Here is a 25,517-nt window from a genome sequence, read left to right on the forward strand (position 1 = left end):
AAGGGGAATAGAATTAAGACAATTCTTTTTTTTTTTTTTTTAATATTTTATTGATTTTGTACAGAGAGGAAGGGAGAGAGATAGAGAGTTAGAAACATCGATGAGAGAGTCATCGATCAGCTGCCTCTTGCACACACCCTACTGGGGATATGCCTGCAACCAAGGTACATGCCCTTGACCGGAATCGAACCCGGGACCCTTCAGTCCCCAAGCCGACGCTCTATCCATTGAGCCAAACCAGTCTCGGCAAGACAATTCTTTATAAGAAAAAGATGCATATTTTTATTCTTGGCCCCATAAAAATTAGTCTGTTGTCTTCTGACAAATGTATAGTCAATGAGAGCACTGAGTGTGGGTCCAAGTGCTCATTACCCTTATGTTTGTAGTTTGGGATACACATGTGTGAACGAGCCAGACTGTCCTCAGCTAGGATGACTTCAGTTGTAGCAATAAACTCACATACTCACTCTAGCCGGTTTGGCTCAGTGGATAGAGTGTTGGCCCTTGTTACGCCCAGACTTCGTGATCCCCAAGGACCACCAGGGAGCCGAGTCCGATGCAATAAACAAGAGCCTTTTCCATGCTAGCATGGGCTCTGTCCCACCCACGCCGGCAGCATGGCGGAAGAGCGCGAATTTCGCCCAGTCCAGGGGTTTTACTCAGGTCGGTGGTGATGTCACTGCCTCGGCTAACCCTGATTGGTTGGGTGAGGGATAGGGATAACTCTGCCCTGCCCTCTCACCCTCAGACCGAGGGGTCCTGGGTTCGATTCCAGTCAAGGGCATGTACCTCAGTTGCAGGCTGGATCCCCTACCTGGGAGGCAACCAAGACACATCGATGCTTCTCTCTGTCTCTCCCTCCTTTCTACTCTAAAAATCAATGGAAAAATGTCTCCTCAGGTGAGGATTGAAAAATAAACTCACAGACTCATTATCAAGAGATTTCCACTGGTGCCACAGTCGGTGATTATGAGTTTGGGTTCACAGATGATAATTGGCAATTTCTGAAATAATCCTATTAAAGGAAACGGTTTATTTGTTTAAACAGAGTTTACTGGAGGGAAAGACACTTGCTAAATGTTTTTAAATTGCTTAAAATCCTAGATGTCAGCAGATCAGGATATGGTAGTGCTTGGCTCTTAGTATATGCTCTGAAATTCTTATTGATGAATGTTGAATAAATAGCGAAAAAGGTTTCAGAGAAACTTAAAAACCTAAAATGATAATAGAATGTTACTGTTGTTACTGTCAATTTTATGTGATACTCATTTCATTTAAAAACAACCTGATTGTACATTGCCCTGTGAAAAATAAAAGGATAAATTAAGACTTTATACACAGCATAAAAATAAGCTATATTTTTATGGATTCCTCAAAGAGTAAAATGTTCTTTTGTAAATTATACAGGTAACTGAGGTGTTACTCTTTTAAAGGACAAAATAATTTGTAACCATGTTCAGTGGAAAATTTTCTGAGTATTACATGCCTAGGGCTTAGCCAACAAAGTACACTGAGCGTAATAAACACAGAAACTTCACAGAATGTTCAAATGTGCACATACTTCATCACACTAAGGGGATTGTACTACTCAGTACTGGCTCAGCATGAGCTGCCTGTCCTGAGAGCTGGTTAGAAATGCAGGGTCTTAGGCCCCACACCTGCTGGAGGTTACCGTGGTCTGTAGGGGTGAACAGCGCTGGACTCATGCGCTGATGCAGCTGAGGATTCTGGTGCTTCTTACTTTTGCCCAGCCTCTGTCATGCTTGGCTGACAGTATCTTTCTAGTTACAAGTGCCTCCTCTGCTGACCAGTCGGTACTCACTGCCCACCTCCCTTTCCACACTGCCGAAGGAAGAGGAACACAGAGAATCCTGTGACATCAGAGGCTTCTCATCTGCACATTTCTAAGGAAAACGGTGACACTACGAAGCACAGAAACGAGGCTCTCAGAAACAATGTACGTGTTTGAGACGTTTCTCTGAGCTGCTGGGTGGCATCCCAGGGCTGCCCACTCTGAGGGCTCTAAAGGATACATGGCCTGTGTGGCATGTTTATACACATGAAATCAAATCAGAGATGGTTGAAAGGTAGTAGAACTTCAAACTGAGTCTTTAAAGCAGGGGTCCTCAAACTTTTTAAAGTGGGGGCCAGATCACGGTCCCTCAGAGAGCTGGAGGGCCGGACTATATGAACTACTAATTCCTACTGTAACACCTCGGCTGCGCTCACTGCCCAAAAACCCTGGCAGGCCGGATCAGACTCCTCTGCGGGCCGCATGTGGCCCGCGGGCCGTAGTTTGAAGACACCTGCTTTAAAGCCTGTGTTAGGTGCATGGAGCAATATGATACAAGAAATAACATCCATTTTGTTGCGGTTCTGGCAGTTAGTGGCAAGCGTGTCAAATCCTCAGCTGAGTTGGCCAGTCTTAGCAGGAGGTTGTGCCCAGCTATGGCAGACTCGGGTACAATCTCACAATTTCCGTATATACTCAAAAGGGGGAAATCTCAATTTGTAATTTGTGAAATGTTAGGCTAGAGAAGCTTTTAGGAAATAAAGCAGTAGTTATACTTGTGCTCACAGTGCTTTCAGATGCGCTATACCCAAGATGGTTTTCCACGATCAGAATAGTGTTACAAAGAGGATTTTAGAACATGTTCAAGGTTTACCAATAGAAAACGAATGATTACATTCTCCTTGCAATATTATATTTGCTTCCTTGACTGCCTTGCTGTAAAAGCTAGGATTCTGAATGTGCTTTCTATAATGTAAATAATTTGATAGGGTTGCTCTTTCTGGTACTAGATTTTTTTCTCTCCTTTTTTAAGTAAACATTTTTCAACTATAAAATAGTTGAGTTTAATTTTAGCAAGTTTTGTTTTCGGCTTTTAAAATTATAAGTGGTAGAAATTTTTATATAATCAAAAGTTTATATAATCAGTTTTATTTAGAAGAAAACAGGCCATTTTAATAAGTGGTTCTATACATCGATAAGAAAAAATTTAAGAATGCATGTTACAATACCCAAAAATTATGACAAATATACAGGGTGTCCATACACACACACACATACACACACACTTTTAAAAGGCGAAAGATTTATGCGATCTGAAGAGAAACCAGAGTATAACACACACACTTTTAACAGCTGATAGCTCAATTGGTGTTTCTTTTCAGATTTAACTCATTGGAATGAATAATTATTCAAAGTGTGTATATATTTTTTGGATAACCTTTATATTAATCAAGCTTTGATCACATGCAGTTATATATTTCTTACAAATCATCAAATTATCTGGTCTTCACACTATGGGATTTGTTTAGATAAAGGCATTTATGATTTCAGTTGTTAAACTTGTTTTTTTTACAGCACTTATTTAGTGTATCCTGATTTATTTCCAATATGGAAAACTATGTTATATTTATTCTGAAGAAATAAACCTTACTTTTAGTGGTAAGATATGTTATAATGATTTTTCCTGAATAACTAAAAATTCTATTCTGGTAAAGAGGGCCTGCAAATATTTCAGTTTCTGGTATGTAGGCTCCTATTGTTAGAATTAAAACTGCCTTGAAATAATGTTAAATCTTAACACATTTTACTTTCATTGTAGACTTCTACTCAAATGCAGTAGGTTGTCCATAATAAAGATCATTCTAATCCACAATTAGTAGGACTGTTCTGACTCAGATTTATCATGGGATTGTTCCCTCCTCCAGTAGTGTTGATATACAGGGGTGGGCAAAAATAGGTTTGCAGTTATAATACAAACAAGAGGCCTGGTGCACTAAATTCATGCAGCGGGGGAGGGGGATGTCCCTCAGCCCAGTCTGCACCCTCTCCAATCTGGGACCCCTTGAGGGATGTCCGACTGCCAGTTTAGGGAATAATACAATAATATGAATAACTAGAGGCCCAGTGCATGAATTTGTGTACAGGTGGAGCCCCTCGGCCTGGCTGGCAATCGTCTTACCTAGTCCCAATTGGGTCCAGCTGGCCAGAGGGCGGGACCATGGGAGGTTGCTGTGGAAGCGCACTGACCATCAGGGGCAGCTCCTGGTGGTCAATGTGCGCCATAAGTACTATCTGGTTGTAATTGTTGCTTAGGCTTTTATATATATATATAGACTAGAGGCCTGGTGCTTGACATTCGTGCACTGGGGCAGGGGGGTCGGTCCTTCAGCCCAGCCTGCGCCCTCACAGTCTGGGACCCCTAGGCGGACATCCCTCTCGCAGTCTGAGGCTCTTGCAGTTCAGGACCCCTCACTCCTTACTGCCCGCCTGCAGCAGAGGCAGGAGAGGCTCCCGCCACTGCCACTGCACTCACCAGCCATGAGCCTGGCTTCTGGCTGAGCAGCACTCCCCCTGTGGGAGTGCACTGACCACCAAGGGGTAGCTCCTGTGTTGAGCCTCTGCCCCCTGGTGGTCAGCGTGCATCATAACGACCGGTCATACTGCCATTCGGTCGATTTGCATATTAGTGTTTTATTATATAGGATAATACAAGAATAAGCTGTTTCATGTACTCACAACTGTAAACCTACTTTTGACCACCTGATTTATTGATCTACCTTGTTCTTTCCTAATAACAATGATGAGCACTTTCTGCTGGCTAGAGCTAACACTCAACAAGGTTAACCAGGTCCTGTAAGAATTAAGCCTGTTCTCAATAAAGCTGCAAAATTAAACCTGTGAACTAATAAGTAGAGATGGTAGTTCAATTCATAATGGAGAATTTTGGTTACTGCTAAAGTATCCACATTATAATCATAATAGCCATTAAGTGCCCAGTATTCTCTGCTATCGCTGCACTTATCAATAGACACTAATCCAGATAGAACAAAATGGCTATATCACGTGACAATTTTAACTCTTTAATGGAGATTGCAGGGCATAAATGTGATCTGAGAACTGAGCGAGATTGTATGCCCCTATCAAATGAGTGTGGCACATAAATACAATAGTGTAAAGTGTTCTTTGTTAATTGACTTAACAGTGCATGCTTGTGAAATTAAGGCATGAAAATAGGTAACACTCAATCTCACAAATACGTCGAGCAAGAAAGGCAAGACCCAAAAGAACAGGATGACTTACCTATATAAGCTTCAAAAAGAAAAATGAGCCGAGGCTGGTTTGGCTTAGTGGATAGAGTGTTGGTCTGCGGACTGAGGGGTCCTGGGTTCGATTCCTGTCAAGGGCATGTACATTGGTGTGGGCACATCCCCAGGAGGAGGTGTGCAGGAGGCAGCTGATCGATGTCTCTCTCTCATCGATGTTTCTAACTCTCCCTCTCCCTTCCTCTCTTTAAGAAAACAATAAAATATATATATATTTTTTTAAAAAAAGAAGTAAAATGAAACTATGAAAAGAAATGAAAAGACATAGCTACCACTTAAGTCATATAATACAGAGCTAGAATCAGAGAACTTGGCTTTCCTTCAGGGGAACAGAACAATAGATGCCAGAAAAAGAAGTAGCATGTTATTACATGCAAATACTAACCTTGCAGCAACAGAACTGAAAATATCTAGTCAAAACACCAGTGTGCTCTTCACAGGAGTATCTAATAAAAAGCAAAAGACTGTTTTAAGAAGGAATGAAGACAATACGGATGCTGGAGAGACAATTGCTAAGGAAACGCCACTCCTGGTGCACCACTGGAGAAGATGAGGCGAGGCTAGCTTAGGAGCTTGAGGCAGTTCTTTTCATCAACTGGGTAAAGGAAAGTCTCATTCTTTGAAATAATAGGCCTAAAAGAAACCTCCGGCTTTTCAGTTAAAAATGTATTGTGTGCAGTGCCACTCTGGCTATGCAAATGAGAGCTGAGTCATTGCTGTGGGGATTGATGCTGCAGCTGAAGCCCACTAGGCTGGGAAAGGCCAGGTCTCCCGGGATCCAGACTCATTCTTCTTGTTCACTGAGGCTCTGATGTGATTTCTTTGGGCGAAAGGATTTTGTTAAGAAAGTGATGTGGGCCCTAACCACCGGGTTGGCTCAGTGGATAGAGCGTAGGCCTGCGGACTGAAAGGTTCCAGGTTTGATTCCGGTCAAGGGCATGTACCTTGGTTGAGGGCACATCCCCGGTAGGGGGTGTGCAAGAGGCAGCTGGTCGATGTTTCTCTCTCGTCGGCGTTTCTAGCTCTCTATCCTTCTCTCCTCCTCTCTGTAAAAAATCAATAAAATATATATATTTTAAAAACCAATTAAAAATATATATATAGTACATTACTTCTTTGATTTATCAATGAATACCTGTGATCATATTATAGAGTATGACAAGGTCTGGTCAGCAGTTAGTGTAGTAGCGTGTGTGTGTGTGTGTGTGTGTGTGTGTGTGTGTGTGTTAAGGGCTGGCAATGACCCTGCTCAGGACTTCACAGGCCAGGGGTGATCAGCTATAATCAGAGTCCATATTCCAACTATTATAGATGCTTCTGTTAGCCATAGCTCAATCAACACCAGACACTTAGTAAAGCAGCAAAATGAAGTTTAGAAATGAGTTTTCAGTGGTGAAATGAGGAGCTTGTTAGAAATGGGCTCATATTGGTGAAGTCGGTGATATTTAAAATCTGTGAGACTCTCCTCACTCTTGTCCTGACAGGGTATAAGAACCTAAAAACCAAACCAAACCAGAACAAAACAGAAGACCCTAGCGGGTCTGAAGACTTCCTTGAGGAATAACATTATAGGCTAAACTTCTAAATGGTCCCGTTTCCAGCTATGAACTCTGAGGTTCCAAGTTTCCTGATAAGAGCTACAAGGCCAACAGAATCTTGCTTCTGTAATAGTGGCCAGTCCACCTGCCAAAATGATCAAATTGGGGACATCACTGAGTTTACTGCTCAGAACTGTTTTGTGCCTCAGGCTCATGGCTGCTTAATAAACATCTGCATACACGGGCCCGTATTCAGGTTCTATTCCTAGCCCTCCAGGAGCCTGGGGAGAATATTTCTTACCGCAAGTGGAGCTGCTTTCTCCAGACCTTCACTTTCTTTCAGGCACAGCTGTTAACGGAGCCAGTAATTCCTGGAGCAAAAGTGAGAATAATTAATGCAAAGAGAATGTGTCTTCTTAAAAGACTTGAAAGCCCTTGAAAACCTCAAATATTACCCTGACAATGAATTCCAGCAGAGATAAGCAAAGTGCTTTAGGTGTGGGTTGGAGGGGGGAGGGGGGGGAGGGAAGGGCGGAGGAGATAATGGGCAAAGCCTTGACAGTAACCTCTTTGAGGTCCTTAAAATCTAAACAAAGAATGGGTTTATCAAAAATCAGGTTAGTCTGACCCAAGGAAGAAGAGAGTAACCCGAGACCCAGAGGGCCAGGCAGAATCTATTCTTTCTCTTAACAGTGTTGGAAGCTACTCAGCGCTTGTGCTATGTGTTCCTCAGCAGCCAATCGCTAAGCCCGGCCCACCCACATTCAAGACGGGAGGAGTCAGGCTCCAGCTTTTGGAGGGAGGTGCATTGAAGAACTTGCAGGCAGAGTTTAAAAGCACCATCCTCTGTGTTGAAGATTTTATAAGAAACAAATCTCTAAAATTCGTATTTCTCGCAGGAGCAGTAACAGCTATGTTTCTCTTGTGCAACCAGACCAGTTTTTTATTTTATTTTATTTTTTAAATATTTTTATTGATTTTTTACAGAGAGGAAGAGAGAGGGATAGAGAGCTAGAAACATTGATAAGAGAGAAACATCGACCAGCTGCCTCTTGCGCACCCCCTACTGGGGATGTGCCCACAACCAAGGTACATGCCCTTGACCGGAATCGAATCTGGGACCCTTGAGTCCGCAGGCGGGACGCTCTATCCTAGGGGTGTCAAACTCAATCAGAGAAGGGGCCAAAATCTAAAATCCAGCCTAAATCGCGGGCCGAATGGTTTACTGAACAGTCATAAACTGTCACTGTGATGGAAACGCAGCAGAGTGCAGTGATGACAGCGTGGTGCGGGCCACATTGCAAGGCCTGGCTGGACGGATTTGGCCCGCGGGCCTTGTGTTTGACACATGTGCTCTATCCACTGAGCCAAACCGGTTTTGGCCAGTTTGTTTTTATTTTGTGATGTTGTGAATCATCTGGAAAATAGTGTTTTCCTCTTTTCTCAGCTGTCGAGAAGCTCAAAATAAAAATTGGGTTTACCTCCAGCTGTGTACAAGACCTCAAGGCATGTGCTTTATACATTCGATTCACCCATGACTTCATCTTATTTTCCCTATCCTACTTTCACTTCCACTTTCTTTTCTCTCTCTCTCCCCCCCCAGCCCCCACTGAATGAATGACATGCTCTTATATATCTATATATGTACACACCACACACATAAGTAATGGCATGTTGTGTATATATTTAAAAGCCACTCAAACCCCTTTTGAAATAGAAATGTGTATAAATATAATTAAATATTTTTCATTTATCATAAGACTTGAGGTCACTTGCAGAGTTCTTTTGTTTTCTTAATAAAGATAACTATTTTTTTGTTGTTCCATACATAGTTATACTCAAACAATAGAGAAAATCATGAAGTAAAAATACTCCCAAATTTCACCACCCAGGGGGAAACACTGTTAACATTTTGGTCAATATACTTCTAAAACATCTCTTTATACCCACACAGGCAACTCCATATAAATGGGATTTTTAAAAGCTCATTATGCTATACATATTTTCTAGGTCAATTTAAAATGTATTTATCATTTTTAGGAACTGTATAGTGTTCTATTGTAGCACAATTTAACTACAGTGCATTTTGACACTCAATTCCCTGGACACGTTAGAAGCTAGAAGCTGCATTGCTGATACTAGATTCTGCATCTTGCTGGGACTTTGCCTTTAAGATGAAGCATGGTATCTGAGGCCATCAGCTTTATATAGAGCCTGGGTATGGGTTCATTATCTATTGCTTTAGTCTTCTTCTTCTTTAAAAAAAAATTCTATTGATTTTTTACAGAGAGGAAGAGAGAGGGATAGATAGAAACATCGACTAGAGATAAACATTTATCAGCTGCCTCCTGCACACCACCTACTGGGGATGTGCCTACAACCAAGGTACATGCCCTTGACTGGAATCAAACCTGGGACCTTTCAGTCCGCAGGCTGACGCTCTATCCACTGCGCCAAACCGGTTTCGGCTATTGCTTTAGGCTTGACATCCAAACTGGATTGAGGTATTCTGCCCTTTAAATAAAATAATGCTACTCCCTCAGATTAACAGAAATAATTAAAATTAATAGCTGGAGTTTCCCCAATATTGAAATTAATTCTAATGCATGTCATTAAATTTTTGGCGTCTGCTACCACTGTTTTGCATTCTACTCTAATAACAAATGGCATGGTATTTACACAAATTTTAATGAATTCTTTGAGACTGCCAGGATTTTATGACGGTCTGTGACTTTCAGAAGCTCCGTTATTGGAGATCTGGTTCCATCAGATGGAAATACGTAGTATTCCTGAAGAAACTCCACTCCGCCCCAATCATATATATAAATCATATATATAAATATATGTATAAATAGATTCAGCAATCCGAGTTTATTTTAAAAATCCAGTAACAGAAGAAGAATACATTCAACATGTACTCAATGCCAACTAAGTGCAGAGAACAAAACTGAAAGCCAGGGCTGGTTAGCCAAGGTGACTAGGACGCAGTCCCCACCCGGCAGCAGCTCAGGACAGGTACTCGGTTCTGAGAGCTCTGGTGGAGCAGCCAGGCTCGGGCAGGTGTCCTAGCCACAACCTCAAATTCTGAAAGCCATTATGTCTCTCCTGCCTTGAAAGTCACGAAGTATTTCCCCTTAACCTAACATCAGTCAGGCTTACTTCCGAAGAAGAGCAACAAAAACAAAAACACAACATTGTGTCCCCGCTCCCGCTCCCTCCCAAACCCAAGGATATTTCTAAACTTTTCCTGCAGGATAATAAAGAGAACTTTCCGGTACCGGTACATCGCCCCCCAGAAAACTACAATTCCCAGCAGGCTGCACGCGCAGCACGGTGGCTACTTCCTCGTTTTGGGACGCTGCATGACGACCCAATCCCGATCGGAGCTTGCGAGCAGTAGCCGCGTAGCCTGCTGGGTCTTGTAGTCCGCATCAGAGTCCTATTCTCCATCCGCGCAGACTCACTAGGCCTGCGTTCGCCCTTCGGCCCTGCAGAAGCCCAGCCCCTGCCTCCACGCTCCCCACCCCCATTCCGCTCCGTCCCCTCGGGGGCCAACCCCCTCCGGTCACGTGGGGCACACGGCGCACGGCGATTGGCCTGGAGGTCCAGGGGCGGAGCGCGAGGCCCTACGAGGTTCCGTGTCCCTTGTCGAGCCGCTAGTTTCGCTGCTGCCGTCACCTCATGGCGACGCGGGTAGAAGAGGCAGCGCGGGGAAGAGGCGGCGGCGCTGAGGAGGCGACTGAGGCCGGTCGGGGCGGACGGCGACGCAGCCCGAGGCAGAAGGTCAGTCCGGGGTCAGCCGCGTTGTTCTGAGCCGGGGGCAGTGCTCGGGCTCGCTTTTTCGGGGTCCACCTCTTCACGCTCCCCCGGTTACGGTTAGCCCCGGGACGGACATCCGGCTCTCTCCTCCCGGGGGTGACGACTGTGGGAGCAGGTGTCGGGGTGGGGGAAGAGGATGTTACCGAGACGGGTGGGACGGGAGGGGGCGGAGGTTGAGATTGGGGGCGCACGGCGGAGGTGACGGGGGAGGGCCGGGGTGCAGCCGGTGGAAGGGGCCGGGCCGGAGGCGGGGGCGCCAGGTGTGACAGCCACGTGCGGCCGGCGCCTCGGGGCCGCGGCGCCAGGTGCGCTCCCCCGCGGGCCCTCCGCGGGTCCCCCTCGCTCCCCGCGCGGGGTGCCGCCCTCGGGGGGGGCGCTGCCCGGGGCCACAGCTCGCCCCCCTCTGGCGGGGCAAGTGCGGGGCGCGTCCGGGAGGCGCGGACGAGGCTGTTGCGCAGCAGGATAACCGCGCGGGAGCCGGGTCCACGGGCGCCCCCGTTCCCCGCCCCCCTGCGCCCCCCAACCCTCCGCGGGCGGCGGCAGTGGTCTTGGGACTCGGGCTCCGGGGTCGCCCCTGGGCCCCGCGGGCATGGGCACACGTGGGCCCGGCGATCGGGAGGCGATGCCGGGGGCACCCGGGTCCCGCAGACTTGGGAGCAGCGTTGCGTGATAACTGGTCTTCCTGATCTCCCCCCCCCCCCCTTTGCTATATTTTTTTCTTTCGCCTTCTTTCCTTTATTTCTAAAGTGTATTTCCTTTTTGGGGAACGTGAACTTGAGTGCCTTCTGGCACCCGTCCGTGGGTCTCTGGATCTGGGGAACAGGCCGGCCCGTTCTTCTCGCCTGCCTTAACTCACGTCAAGGAGTTTTCAATGTCTCCCTGGCTACGGGAGAACGGAGACCTTCGGAGTGGGAGAATTCCACTTGTTCTCGAGTCAGTGGGTGGAGTTCCAAAAACGATTGCACAACGGGTGGCAAACAGCGTTCAGGGCGCAGGAAGGGAGAACTGCAGGGAGAGGGGCTGGCAAGGTGGAAACCCCCTCTGTCTTTTCTTGCAGTTAGAAACATCTCGAAAAACATTGGAAGTCCGGCTTGGTCACTCAGGACTATCTAATGCCACAGTCGAACCTTAAGCATTGTGGGGGTGGGGCTAGGGGCACCTTCCCCCGCGTAACGTGTGACCCCAACACTTAACCGCACAGCTGTCCCTCGGTATCGAGGGGGCTTGATTCCAGGACTCCGCAGATCCCCAAACCCTGCGGATGCTCACGTCCCCTAGATAAAATGGCGAAGATCCATGCATACAGTCGGCCCTCTGCATCCATGGACTCCCAACCCGGCATGGAAAGCAGTGCAGGTATTTATTGAAAAAGAAAAGAAAAAAATCCTCGTATAAGTGGACCTGCACAGTTCAAAGCCGTGTGGTTGGAGAGTTAGCCGTGCTTAATGATACATTTGAGTGTTCTTCAAAACCCCTCCTGTGTGAAATTGTGAAACAATGTTTTTCAAGTGTGATTCATGAACTTGAGGGAGAAAGAAGGTGTGGTGTGGCAAGAAGGAGCTTTCGGAGACCTTTTTCTCAAGTCGGGTGTTTTCACATCTCTGGATGGGGGTTTTACTACTTCTCAATTACCTCTCTTTGTCTCCCTCTCTTTGTACTCTCAAAGAAAGATCCAGTACTTGCAGGACTGAACAAGAAGCTGCGAACCGAGTGTACTCCAGGGATTGAACGCTGTCACTTTGGACACTTCACTTTCTCCCTGAGGGTGGAGAGCCAATCTCAGTGTTTGATTTCATAGGTGTCCCAGGGGAGGACACTGATAAAAAGCCACTGCAATTGAGGACATAAGTTCCCTTTTGTGCCACTGGGGTAAGGACAGAAAGTCTGGCTTAGGAACTGAGGCTTAATCAGCTAGCATTTTAAGCCACCAGGTTAAACCTGGGACAGCCCTCAGGTTCACAGCTGGATATGAGTAGTCATTTGTGTCTGCACTGCCTCATTTTCGTTTATTTCATGTACCTTTCTTCTTTGATCATGCTTTTTTTCTTTTTTTCTTTTTTAAACATATACTTTTTTGATTTCAGAGAGGAAGAGAGAAAATCACTGATCAGCTGCCTCCTGTAAGCCTCCTAACTGGGGATCGAGCCTGCAACCCAGGCCTGTGCCCTTGATCGGAATTGAACCTGGGACCCTTCAGTCCGCAGGTAATCCACTGAGCCAAAGCAGCTAGGGCTACTCATGCTTTTCTGGGCATCTTTTTTCCTTTTTATTTCTTATTTGACTATGAAATGAAATTGAAATACATGGTTAAATATTAGTTTTTGAATTTTATTTTATTTTACAGTTTTTGAATTTTAATTAAAAAAATTAGTAACTATCATGTCTTCAAAAGTCACTCTTTTTTAAAAAAATATATTTTATTAATTTTTTACAGAGAGGAAGAGAGAGGGATAGAAAGTTAGAAACGGCGATGAGAGAGAAACATCGACCAGCTGCCTCCTGCACACCTCCTATTGGGGATGTGCCCACAACCAAGGTACATGCCCTTGACCGGAATTGAACCTGGGACTTTCTGATCCGCAGGCCGACGCTCTATCCACTGAGCCAAACCGGTTTCGGCCAAAAGTCACTCTTAAGTTAATTCCTTATGACCCTTTATTTTCTCAGGTTACTGACTTAAAAAATATTTGTAATTCTAACTTGACCTCTGCCCTGTTTTTCAAGAAACAGAAGTGACATTTAACTAATTGGGTTATTTTGAAAATATTGAAGGAATTAAAAGAAAAGTGACCCATATATACCATTTTAATTTTTTTGGCCATTATCCTATATCCCTTCTCTTATTGCTGCCAAAACCACATAGGCTAGGGGCCAGGGCTGGATGGAAGCTATCTCCCCCTACTCATACCCCTCCTGTGTATGGTTGGGGGGAAAAATTTTTTTTTCTGAATAAAAAAATATATTTTATTAACCAAAAAAGAAAGGTGACCTGCTTTGGTTACATTATGGGACTTAAAGTGAGAAAGAATTGGAGATGGGCTTTATTGGTTCCTGGTGTTGTAACCATCTATGTAGTAACTCTTGATCTGCTAGGACAGTGGTCGGCAAACTGCGGCTCTCGAGCCGAGGTTTGCCGCTCTGTTGACGAGTTTGCCGACCACTGTGCAAGGATAATTGTGGCGTTTCAAAACTACATCCATTTGATGAATGGTCTCTTGCAGTAACTATTTTCTTCTAAAGTTAATATTAATAGTACATTTCCAGTTCTTTTGGACAACATTGGTCTGAAAAGATGGGATGTACATTGTCAAGTATTACAGGCATGTTTTAGAACACCAGGCTCATTCATATTACTTCCTAAATCCTTAGGTAGAATTTTTTGGTATGTTTTTATTAATTTCAGAGAGGAAGGGGGAGAAGGAGAGAGATAGAAACATTAATGATGAGAGGGAATCATCAGCTGCTTCCAGCACACCACCCACTGGAGATCGTGCCCACAACTTGGGCATGTGCCCTTGACCGGAATAAAACCTGTGACCCCCTAGTCCGAAGGCTAAAGCTCTGTCCACTGAACCAAACCGGTTTTGGCTAGACTCAATTTTTTTTTTTTTAGCAGTTTTAGGTTTACAGAAAAATTGAGCACTAGCTGGTGGTGTACATTCTGAGTTTTGACACATTATTCCACCATTACAGTATCATACAGAGTAGTTTCATTGTCCTCTGTGTGTCCCCTCCCTTCTCCCGTAACTGGCAACCACTAATATTTCTACTGTCTCTATAGTTTGGCCTTTCCAGAATATCTAAGGTTGATTTTTTTTTTTTTACTAGATTTTTGCTTGGTATGTTAAAAATGATTTAACTATTGTTAAACTTACTTTTCAGTCAGTAAACCACTTGGAAGGATAAAGATAATATGGAACCGAGGCTCAAATTAACAAAATCTTTTACATAGTGCCCTATAGTTTTTACGGCATATTTGCACACTCATTAACTCTTTCAGCATCGCTTTGATGCCTTAGAGAAAGCTGGGCATCTGTCTTTGTTCTCATTTGCAGATGACAAACTGCTCAGCAAGGTTAAGTGATTTGCCTGAGGGGTGAAGCTGAGTCTGGAACCCAATAAATACCCTTTCATCTATACTACAGTAATAAGTAGTGTAGTGGTGGGTAAATAGTATGGATTTTGGAATCAGGACTCTTGGCTCTCTGCCACTTACTAGCTGTGTAACCTTGGACAAGTTTCTCAATCTTTCCAAGCCTTAGTTGCATCATCTGTGAAGGGGGTGGGGGTGGGGGCGGTGGTGACGCCAATACCTACCACATAGGATCGTTGGTAGAATAAGAGTTGATGTGGTGCATTCAGCACAGAGCCAGACAGGTAGAGTTTTACTTGGTTTGAAAGGGAGAACATATGAAAGATTCATTTCTCTTGCTGCTATTCATTTCTCATCTTCCAACCTTTGTATTCTTCCTTCCCAGTCTGATAGATTCGAGGAGAAATCAGTTCGGGGTGGGGCAAGAGTATGGGTGGGGTGGGAAGCAACCATTTTATTATCATGTTTTTCTTCCCAATTGTGGCCTTGATGAATTTCCACTCTTTTGGCAGGAGAGGAAATAATAAGATTCAAAGTGTTCTTTTATTTACAACATTGCGGTCTAATTCTGTCATCCAGCTGTGGTAAATCTCATTTTCCCGTGAATCTAATAGGTAACGCAGTAATGAGAACAGACCAGCTACAGCGCACTCCTGTATTACCATGGTTTTAGACAAGAATATGCCACATTTACTTATCATGTGACTTGAAGGTGTTTTATATGTTATTCTGGGTGTCATTTATATTGATTTTGTCTGGGGAAATCTCATTTAGGGATGCATAAATCAAACCCAGATGCCATAACACAGGGTGCGTGTGATTGTTCAAGGAAGGATCTATTATAATACATTTCTTTTCAATAGATATGCTGTTCAGATTTTACACTTTCAGAGATTTGTGTTTCAAAGGGAAGAAATTCGAGACCTCACTGTTTTCCTGCACCTTGCTAAGCATTTTAAAAGTGTGAAAGTGTGTGTAGCTGGGACCGGTGTGGCTCAGTGGATAGAGCGTCGGCCTGCGGACTGAAAGGTCCCGGGTTTGATTCTGGTCAAGGGCATGTACTTTGGTTGCGGGCACATCCCCAGTGGGGGGTGTGCAAGAGGCAGCTGGTCGATGTTTCTCATCGATGTTTCTAACTCTCTGTCCCTCTCAATTCCTCTCTGTGTAAAATCAATAAAATATATATATTTTTTAAAAAAGTGTGTGTATTCTAATATCTCCTCACTTCTGCAGAGTAGGTGTTTTCCCCCAGGTATTGAGATAAGCTCGGAGGTGGGGGACCCACAAAAATTTTGCTTAAATAACATAGCTCAGAGTTGGTGATACTGGCCTAGAGGTGGTATGTGTGATGTCATTGATAGTGTGACTGATGCATTGTACTGCATGGACAGTTGCTGCTTTCCTAGTAAGTTTTCTTTCTTTTGTTTTTTCAAAATCTTTTTATTGATTTCAGAGAGGGAGAGAGAGGGAAACATCATTGATGAGAGAGAATCATGGATCAGCTGCCTCCTACATGTCCCCTAGTGGGGTCTGAACCTGCGACCCAGGCATGTACCCTTGACCGGAATCAAACCCGGGACCCTTCAGTCTGCAGGCCGACTATCCACTGAGCCAAACTGGCCAGGGCTTTCCTAGTAAGTTTTAACCTCATATTCCAAAGAAATCCTTTTGTCTCTTCCTGCTCCACCTCCCCCCCTCCCCTAATTTCTTCTTATTTGTTTCTAATCTGATTATTAGTAACTTCGTAGCATATGACAGTACTTAAAATGTGTAAAGTAGTATATGAATTTAATATAGTATTCATCAGCATTGAGAATTAGCGATGTTTACTTTTTCCCCCAAGCATTTTCAGAGAAACATAAAAATAGGTCAGGTGATCCTTTAAGGGTTTGAACCCTGAGAGAGAGAGAATTTTTTGTTTAAATCTCTATTGTTGAAAGTATTACGTACGTTCCCCCCCTCCCCCATTGACCTCTTTTAGTCTCCTGCACGCCCTACACTGCCCCAGGCCTTCACTCTATTGAGAGTATATTTTTATGATTGAGTTTATTTCTTAGTTGAAATTCTCTTGGTACTATAACTGCTTACATTTATTACTTGAGTGAAAAAGATATATAAAATGATGAGTGTCCTCCTCCTGTGTTATCATTAGCATTTATTGCTTGGGGTGTTGATTTGCATTCTATGTTACATTTGTAAAGTCCCCAGAATGACCCCATTATCTCCCACTTTCCACTGTGTAGTCTGCCATGAGTAATCATCATCATATATAATAATCATATATAATAAAAAGCTAATATGTAAATTGACTGAACGGTGGAATGACCAGTCACTATGACGCTCACTGACCACTGGGGAGCAGATGATCAGTGCAGGAGCTGCCCCCTGGTGATCACTCCCACAGGGGGAGTGCCGCCTGCAGCTGGTGAGCTCAGCTGGGTTGGTGGGAGCCTTTCCCACCTTCGTGGCAGCGATAAGAATGTCTGACTGCCATGTGGAGTGGGCCTAAACCATCAGTTGGACATTGCCCAATGGTCCTGGACTGGGAGAGGGCACAGACTGGATTGAGGGGACCTCCCCCCCCCCCCCCCAGTGCAGGAATTTTGTACATCGTGCCTAGTATATATACACTTAAGTGGCCAGATGATGATGATCTCTGAACGCATTATAATCTGGCCACTCAGTGTATATCCTCCTATATAATAAAAGGCTAATATGCAAATTGTCCCCTTGACCAGGAGTTCGACCTGCGGCAGGCCAGCCAACCACCCATGTCCCCTCCCGCTGGCCGGACCCCACCCATATATGAATTCATGTACGGGGCCTAATATATTACATACACACACACACACACACACACACACACACTGAGCAGCCAAATTATTATGTGTTCAGAGATCATAATAATCTGGCCACTTAGTGTATATATACACACATATATTTTTTTTTATTGATTTCCGAGAGGAAGGGAGAGGGAGAGAGAGAAACATCAATGATGAGAGAAGCATTGATCTGTTGACTTCTGCACGCCCCCTACTAGGGATGGAGTTCACAACCCAGGCATGTGCCCTTGACTGGAATTGACCGGTACACTTCAGTCCAAAGGCTGATGATCTGTCCACTGAACCAAACCAGCTAGGGCCATGAGTAATATATATATATTTTTAATATATTTTATTGATTTTGTACAGAGAGGAACGGAGATAGAGAGTTAGAAACATCGATGAGAGAGAGTCATCGATCAGCTGCCTCTTGCACACTCCCTACTGGGGATGTGCCCGCAACCAAGGTACATGCCTTTGACCGGAATCGAACCCAGGACCCTTCAGTCCCCAAGCCGATGCTCTATCCATTGAGCCAAACCGGTTTCGGCCATGAGTAATATTTTTAAAACACCACCTTTTTTCTTTTTCTTTTCTTAAATATATTTTTATTAATTTCATAGAGGAAGGGAGAGGAACAGAGAGATAGAAACACTAATGAAGAGAATCATTGATGGGCTACTTCCTAACTGGGGAACGAGCCTCCAACCCAGGCATGTGCCCTTGACCGGAATCGAACTTGGGACCCTTCAGCCCGCAGGCTCAAGCTCTATCTGCTGAGCCAAACCAGCTAGGGCTATTTTTTTTTCTTCTTTTCCTACTCTCAGAAAGGTCAAAGTAGAATGGTTTGGCAAGAAGATGTGTCTATCTTAGAAGCACTTTTTTGAAGAATTTTTTGGATTGACATATTCGCCATAATAAAAGCGAGAAGGTAGGCATTTTGCATAGTACCATCTTATTCAGATGTTACTGTAATAGTTCTGCTGCACTCTAGCAATTTATATTAATTATACCTAATCTTACAACTCTAGAAAGTAGATACTGTATACCCCTAGTTTAGAGATAAGGAAATTGAGAGGTTGATCTCTCTGTGGCCACACAGGAGGTAGTGAGTGATATATTCAGTGGCAGCTTTTACCGATATTGCATGTGGCCTGTGCTCTCGTAACACATTTCTTTTTTAAAAAACAGATTCCTGCCCTGGCCGGCTTGGCTCAGTGGTTAGAACGTTGGCCTGTGGATTGAGGGTCCCAGGTTCGATTCCGGCCAGGGCACATACCAAGTTGAGGGCTTGATCCCCAGTAAGGGGTATGCATGATTCTGTCTCATTGATGTTTCTATCTCTGCTTTTCCCTTTCTCTCTGAAGTTAATAAAGAAATATATAAAAACAAAATAAAAACAGATTCCTATATATGATTATGATTTTTTATTTTTTTTAGAGTGAGTGGAAAGGAGAGGGAGAGAGAAACAGTAATGAGAACCATTCATCAGCTGCCTCCTGCACTCCCCCTACTGGGGATGAAGGCCGCAACCTGGCTATGTGTCCTGGGTATGGACTCCGCAACCTCTCTGCACTGGACGATGCCCAGCCAACAGCCACCCCAGCCAGGTTTAACACATTTTGAGGAGAGCAAATAAAAATGTGTTTCTGAGGAGTGGGAGCAAAAATTGATGGCAGGTAAAAGGAGTACTAATTTTTGCTAAATGAAAACAAATTATTGATGTATACCAATTCTCCCTCACTACCCAAGGTGAGTTATACTGGTTGGTACACTAATCAGTTAACTAAAAGGGGGAAAGATGCCAAATTGTTAGGTATAGTTGAGCAAGGAGGAAATGGCACTCAAAAAATTTAAAAAAATATATATTTCTGCCGAAACTGATTTGGCTCAGTGGATTTTTTTGTAAAAAATCAATAAAATATATTTTAAAAAAATATATATTTCTATTGATTTCAGAGAGGGGAAGGGAGAGAGAGATAGAAACATCAAGTGATGAGATCGAGCCTGCAACTTAGGTATGTGCCCTTGGCTGGAGTCAAATCTGGGACCCTCTGTCAGCAGGCTGACACTATCCACCGAGCCAAACAGGTTAGGGCAAATTCTTCTTTAAAAGCCAGTTATGCCCTGGATGATTTGGCTCAGTGGATAGAGCGTCAGCCTGTGGACTGAAAGGTCCCAGGTTCGATTCTGGTCAGGGGCATGTACCTTGGTTGCGGGCACATCCCCAGTAAGGAGTGTGCAGGAGGCAGCTGATCGACGTTTCACTCTCATCGATGTTTTTAAATCTCTATCTCTCTCCCTTCCTTTCCGTAAAAAAATCAATAAAGTATATTAGAAAATAAAATAAAGCCAGTTACTAGGTCCAGCCCACAGGCAAGGGAGGGGATTATGCAAGGCTGTGAACCCCAGGAGGATCAGTATCCTTTAGGGCTAGATCAGAGCTGCCTTCCACATATTAGCATAAGAGATGGCTTTTTAAGATGGAAGGTAACTGATTCTCTGAAATGAAAGTTGGTGAGAAGAGTGGCATTGTTTTAAGTTTTTACAGATTTCTTTAATGAATGATTTAATAGGAGACAGCTGAATTATCAGATCTACTTCTGCATTCAATTTATGGCAATATGTCATTCTAGTTGAAGCACATGAAGACAGTCTGGTCACACACATATGTAGTTTGAATAGGGAAGAATATTTTTAATAGTCTTTTTAGGTAATTGTGGAAATTCTTTGATAGTACCCTGTAACTCAGCAAGTAGTAGTTTTTTCTATTCTTTTTCGAAGTAGTCGTTCTTGAAGGTTAGTTGCTAATGTTGGATCTGAAACCATATGGAACTTTTTGTACTGTTATATTGAAATCTATTGGTCTGTTTTGCATTTTGATTGGGTGTTTTTTCTCATGCATCATTTTGTAACATCATCCTGTAGTCATTTGGGAAATAGTGGTTTATGGAATTGTGTTGATCTTCCAAATGTTGGCACACTTTGTGCTACACAACAAATCACATTAGTTATTATCACCACTGATCTCATCAGAAAAGTGTTTTGAAGTATTGGGAAGGGTGTTGGCAGATAGTTTCTTTTTAAATATATTTTTATTGTTTTCAGAGATGAAGGAAGAGGGAGAAAGAGAAACGTCAGTGATGAGAGCGAACCATGGATCAGCTGCCTCCTGCACGCCCCCCCCCCCCCCCCCCCCCCACTGGGGATGGAATCTGAAACCTGGGCATTTGCCCTTGGCTGGAATCAAACCGGGGATCCTTTAGTCCACAGGCTGATGCTCTATCCACTGAGCCAAACCAGCTAGGGCATGGCAGATAGTTTTTAAACATTTTAAATTTTGTTTGAAAACTCAATTTTTATTATTAATTTTTTGAAAACTCTATTTTTACATTGACAATATCAGTCAGTTGCCTTGAACTAATAGGCTCACTTCATATAGTTGGGAGGAAATTAGGGCCAAATGGGAAAGTATGAATAAACAACCACAGTTTGTCAAAAAAGAAGAAAAAAAAAAAAGACAAAAAAGACACAGAAAGTAATCTGTGCAAAAAGCTGCCAGTTGGGCTCATCATTCAGAAGCTGCATTAGTGCTTTTCCTTGAGATTGCCTCATTCTTTTTTTTTATATATATTATATATATTTTATTGATTTTTTTTACAGAGAGGAAGAGAGAGGGATAGAGAGTGAGAAACATCAATGAGAGAGAATCATCAATCAGCTGCCTCTTGCACACCCCCCACTGGGGCTGTGCCCGCAACCAAGGTATATGCCCTTGACCGAATCGAACTCAGGACCCTTCAGTCCACAGGCTGACGCTCTATCCACTGAGCCAAACCGGTTTCGGCAAGATTGCCTCATTCTTTGTTGTGTGGTACAAGTGCCTTATGTGCACTTTCTGTATCTTGACACATAATTAGAAAGATGGGTACGCAAGGGCTGAGATTTAACACAAACTAATCATTATTGTTGCTTCCTCAATGGCATTTTAGATTAAAACTTGCTTTTTCCACATGACTTTTAGTATAGATTGGTGCCACTGCTTTGATTTGTGCCAAGGAGCCAACCATGTTACTTCTGGTTTTGCATCACCAGCGCAGTTATCAACACCAAAAAGAGAGATAACATCTCAGTACTGTTATGCACATAATTTTTGAGCTTGCAGACCACCTGAAAGGGTCCACGGACCATAGCTTGAGAATTGGTGCCTCCAGGTTTTATCAGAAGCGGGGTTTGCTTTTCCTTGTTTCATCTTTCCCAAGACCATGCTGTCAGAAGAGAATAGCTTATTTTTTCCTGTTCCTAAGACTTGTTCTTAGCAATGTGGCATCCCAATTATTATTGACTCAACTGCTTTATCTTGCTCATGGAATAATTCAGTAATCCTAGCAAACAGAATATTTTCGTTGCTCAGGGTCTGCTGGTCAGCCCTGGCAGATGACCAGAATAAAGGTAGGCTTTATTTGCTAAAGGGATGAAGAACATTCTAAACCAAAATATATTCATCATTATTCTTTTATTATGTGGCAAAATACACATACCATAAAATTTATAATTTTTTCTCTACTCTAGGTATTTCACTACTCTAGGTATTTCATGGAACTGGAATCATACAATGTTGGTCCTTTTTTTGTATCTGGCTTTTTTCACTTAACATCATGGTTTCCAGGTTAATATATGTTGTAGCATGTGACAGTATTTTTTCTGTTTAAGGCTGAATAATCTAATGTATGTATATGCCACATTTTGTTTATCCATACATCCGTTCATAGATATTTTGGCATTGATCATGATTCTTTTTAACTTTTTTTTTTAAATACATTTTTATTATTGATTTCAGAGAGGAAGGGAGAGGGAAAGAGATAGAAACATAAATGATGAGTGAGAGTCATTGATTGGCTGCCTCCTGCACGCCCCCCCACTGGAGATTGAGCCCACAACCTGGACATGTGCCCTGATTAGGAATCGAACCAATGACTTCTTGGTGCACGGGGCAGTGCTCAACCAACTGAGCCACACCAGCTAGGGCATGAATGAATTTAAAAAAACTCATAGTGGTTTGGCAGATGTTCTAGCCATAATTATAAATTGAGGCCAGTTTAAATAAGATATTTCAGTTTTCAGAATTTTTCTAAGGAAATAAATGAGAAGTGCTACAGAACTTCACTGTGAGTAGGTCCCACTTCAGTAATCCAGTAGAATGTAAAGATTTGGGGGGTGCCCTAGCCGGTTTGGCTCAGTGGACTAAAAGGTCCCAGGTTAGATTCTGGCCCAGAGGCACATGCCTGGGTTGCGGGCTTGTTTCCCCCTTCCCCCAGTAGGGGGCGCACAGGAGGCAGCCAGTTGATAATTCTCTCTTATCATTGATGTTTCTATCCCTCTTCCTTCCTCTCTGAAATCAGTTATAAAAAAAAAAAAAGAAAAGATTTTGGGTGGGAGAAGACTCAGAGGTCTGTAGAGCAGGGTGAACGGAAAAGATGACATGAAATGAGACAAACTCCTGCAGTCTTCTGATTGAACTTGGGGTAGTGGTGGGGAAAGGAACAAGTTAACACTGTGATATCAACCCTAAATTAACTTCATTAAAATTTAACCAACATGTAAAAGTTTTTTTTTTTTTTAAATATATTTTATTGATTTTGTACAGAGAGGAAGGGAGAGAGATAGAGAGTTAGAAACATCGATGAGAGAGAGTCATCTATCAGTTGCCTCTTGCACACCCCCTACTGGGGATATGCCCGCAACCAAGGTACATGCCCTTGACCGGAATCGAACCCGGGTCCCTTCAGTCCCCAAGCCGACGCTCTATCCACTGAGCTAAACCGGTCCCGGCAAAAGTTTTTTTTTAATAAATGAAAATCATACATTCACATGACCAAAAAGTAAAAAATGAAAAAAATAAGTCTTCATTTCTTCAGATGTAATCATGGTGAGCAGTTTTGGGGATATCCTTATAGAAAAGTTTTATCCATGTATTGGCTTACATATGAATACATTTATTTTTTAAAATATATATTTTTTTATTTCAGAGGGGAAGGGGGAGAGAGAAACATTAATGATGAGAGAAAATTATTGATCGGCTACCTCCTGAACTCACCACACTGGGGGTCGAGCGTGCAACCCAGGCATGTGACCTCCTGATTCATGAGCTGACACCCAACCATTGGGCCGCACTGGCTGGACGACACCATTTTAAATATTGTAAATTCCCATATATGGCTCTGTGTGGTCTTTTTTGTTTTTTGTTTTTTAAAAAATATATTTTATTGATTTTTTTACAGAGAGGAAGAGAGAGGGATAGAGAGAAACATCAATGAGAGAGAAACATCGATCAGCTGCCTCCTGCACACCCCCTGCTGGGGATGTGCCCGCAACCAGGATACATGCCCTTGATCGGAATCAAACCCGGGACCCTTCAGTCCGCAGGCTGACGCTCTATCCACTGAGCCAAACTGGTTTCGATTGTGTGGTCTGTTTTTGAAGGTAGTTCTATAAAATTAGGAAGTTTCAAAAAATATTTCATGTCTAAAATAAAAATAAGATCTCACCTTTGGGGCTTTATGTTTTGAGATGTTAAGAATTTAATGTCTTAAAAAGCACAGGCATATTGTAGAGACATGTACACCAGAATATAATTACATGCTAGTACACAGTAATATATCATTTTATGTGTTAAAAATAAAAACCCTTTAATTCCTTTGTTCTAACACAGTAAAACAGGCTACTATTGCCCTAGCAGGTTTGTCTCAGTGGATAGAGCATGGGCCTGTGGACTGAAGGGTCCTGCATTTGATCCCGGTCAAGGGTACATGCCTGGGTTGCAGGCTTGAACACTAGGGGGCATGCAGGAGGCAGCTTATCAATGATTCTCATCATTGATGTTTCTATCTCCTCCCTCTCCCTCTCTAAAATCAATAAAGATAGATTTGAAAACAACAACAAAAAGCCAGGCTACTATTTAAAGAGGCATTGAGTTATATATTATAATACATATTTTAACGACTTTGGTCCAAAATGGCTAAAACAGAATTTTGAAATGAATGATTGATAAAGTGTTAGCTGTGTGGAAAACTTTGCTATCCAGACTAATTCTTTAGCATATAATCTCTTTTAGATGACTCATAAAACTAAAGTCACTTTTCTAATTTAAAAAGCACACGAACCCAACTCCATCCACCTATTTAAAAAATAAAAAAGCCCATGGAAATGTAATTTTTATAACAGGTTTGTTTGTAAAATTTATATTTGGAAATGTAAAAGCCCCTTAAAATACTGGAAATGTTTAAGAGGGAGGTTCATATTTATAAAACTAAGGCCAATAGCTGGTGTGCTAAAGAGATTTTGTGTATCTTTGGTATCATCAGTATTTCCCTGTGCCTTCTGCCCACATTGGGCCAGCAAGCATGCATGCACTCTTATCCTCACATTCCTTTTTGGCAGTTGACAACACATAGGGTAAATTATTAGAAACATAGGTTTGAAGAGATTTTTAGAGATGTTTTTTTCTTTTTAAAAAAACACACACACCACCTCAGTTCCTTAAATGATCAGTTAAATTTATTTAAGGTATCTGTATCCCTGAATCAATTCTGCCCCACCTAACTTCTAAATCTCCGAGCTAATCACTGCTAAAAATTATAGAGCTTTTTCCCATTGTTTTCCTAAGTTCGTACTGGTATATCTAGCATGCAATGTATTTTTAGATGTTCTGTAACTGCATGAGAGAGCTTTTTGACTTTGACCTTTCATTTTCCAAGGCTGTTGTATGAAGTGAGGAGAGCGATGCAATGGAGAGAACATAGGCTCCTGATTTTGACAGCCCTGGCTTTGAATTTTATTGGCTCCTTTTACTGACTTTAATATGATCTTGGGCAAGTTACTTCACCTTACTCAGTCTCATTTTCCTTATCTGGAAACAATAAGATCTCCCTCTCAGCAGGCTGGGAAAGGTTAAGTGGGGTAACAGGGCCCTAGCCAGTTTGGCTCTGTAGATAGAGCATCGGCCTACAGACGGAAGGGTTTCAGGTTCAATTCCGATCAAGGGCACAGGCTGGATCCCTGGGTCTGGTCTGGGCATGTGCAGAGGCAACCAATTGATGTCTCTCTCACACTGATGTTTCTCTCACACTG

The 25,517-nt window shown here is 43.0% G+C and overlaps 1 protein-coding gene and 1 long non-coding RNA gene across 11 annotated transcripts in view; both read left to right on the forward strand.

Moving 5' to 3' along the window:
• The first annotated feature begins 1,066 nt into the window (after positions 1–1,066).
• Positions 1,067–3,086, forward strand: LOC123652429. Its single transcript, XR_006741777.1, has 2 exons — positions 1,067–2,107; positions 2,296–3,086. It is a non-coding gene; the product is annotated as an uncharacterized LOC123652429 (long non-coding RNA).
• Positions 3,087–10,283: 7,197 nt separating this feature from the next.
• The window catches only part of TXLNG (taxilin gamma), a 49,388-nt gene continuing 34,154 nt past the window's right edge, over positions 10,284–25,517 (forward strand). For 7 of the 10 annotated variants that reach the window (XM_036439567.2, XM_036439568.2, XM_036439573.2 and 4 more), the window contains exon 1: positions 10,284–10,436. In XM_036439567.2, the coding sequence (XP_036295460.1) occupies positions 10,335–10,436 (102 nt within the window). In that variant the 5' untranslated portion in view covers positions 10,284–10,334. Of the gene's footprint in view, positions 10,437–11,529; positions 11,829–25,517 lie in introns of all 10 variants that reach the window. The other 3 variants (XM_036439570.1, XM_036439569.2, XM_036439571.2) reach the window with 3 other exon arrangements.

This window comes from Pipistrellus kuhlii, unplaced genomic scaffold, assembly GCF_014108245.1.
Source record: "Pipistrellus kuhlii isolate mPipKuh1 unplaced genomic scaffold, mPipKuh1.p scaffold_m20_p_16, whole genome shotgun sequence".
Taxonomy (NCBI): domain Eukaryota; kingdom Metazoa; phylum Chordata; class Mammalia; order Chiroptera; family Vespertilionidae; genus Pipistrellus; species Pipistrellus kuhlii.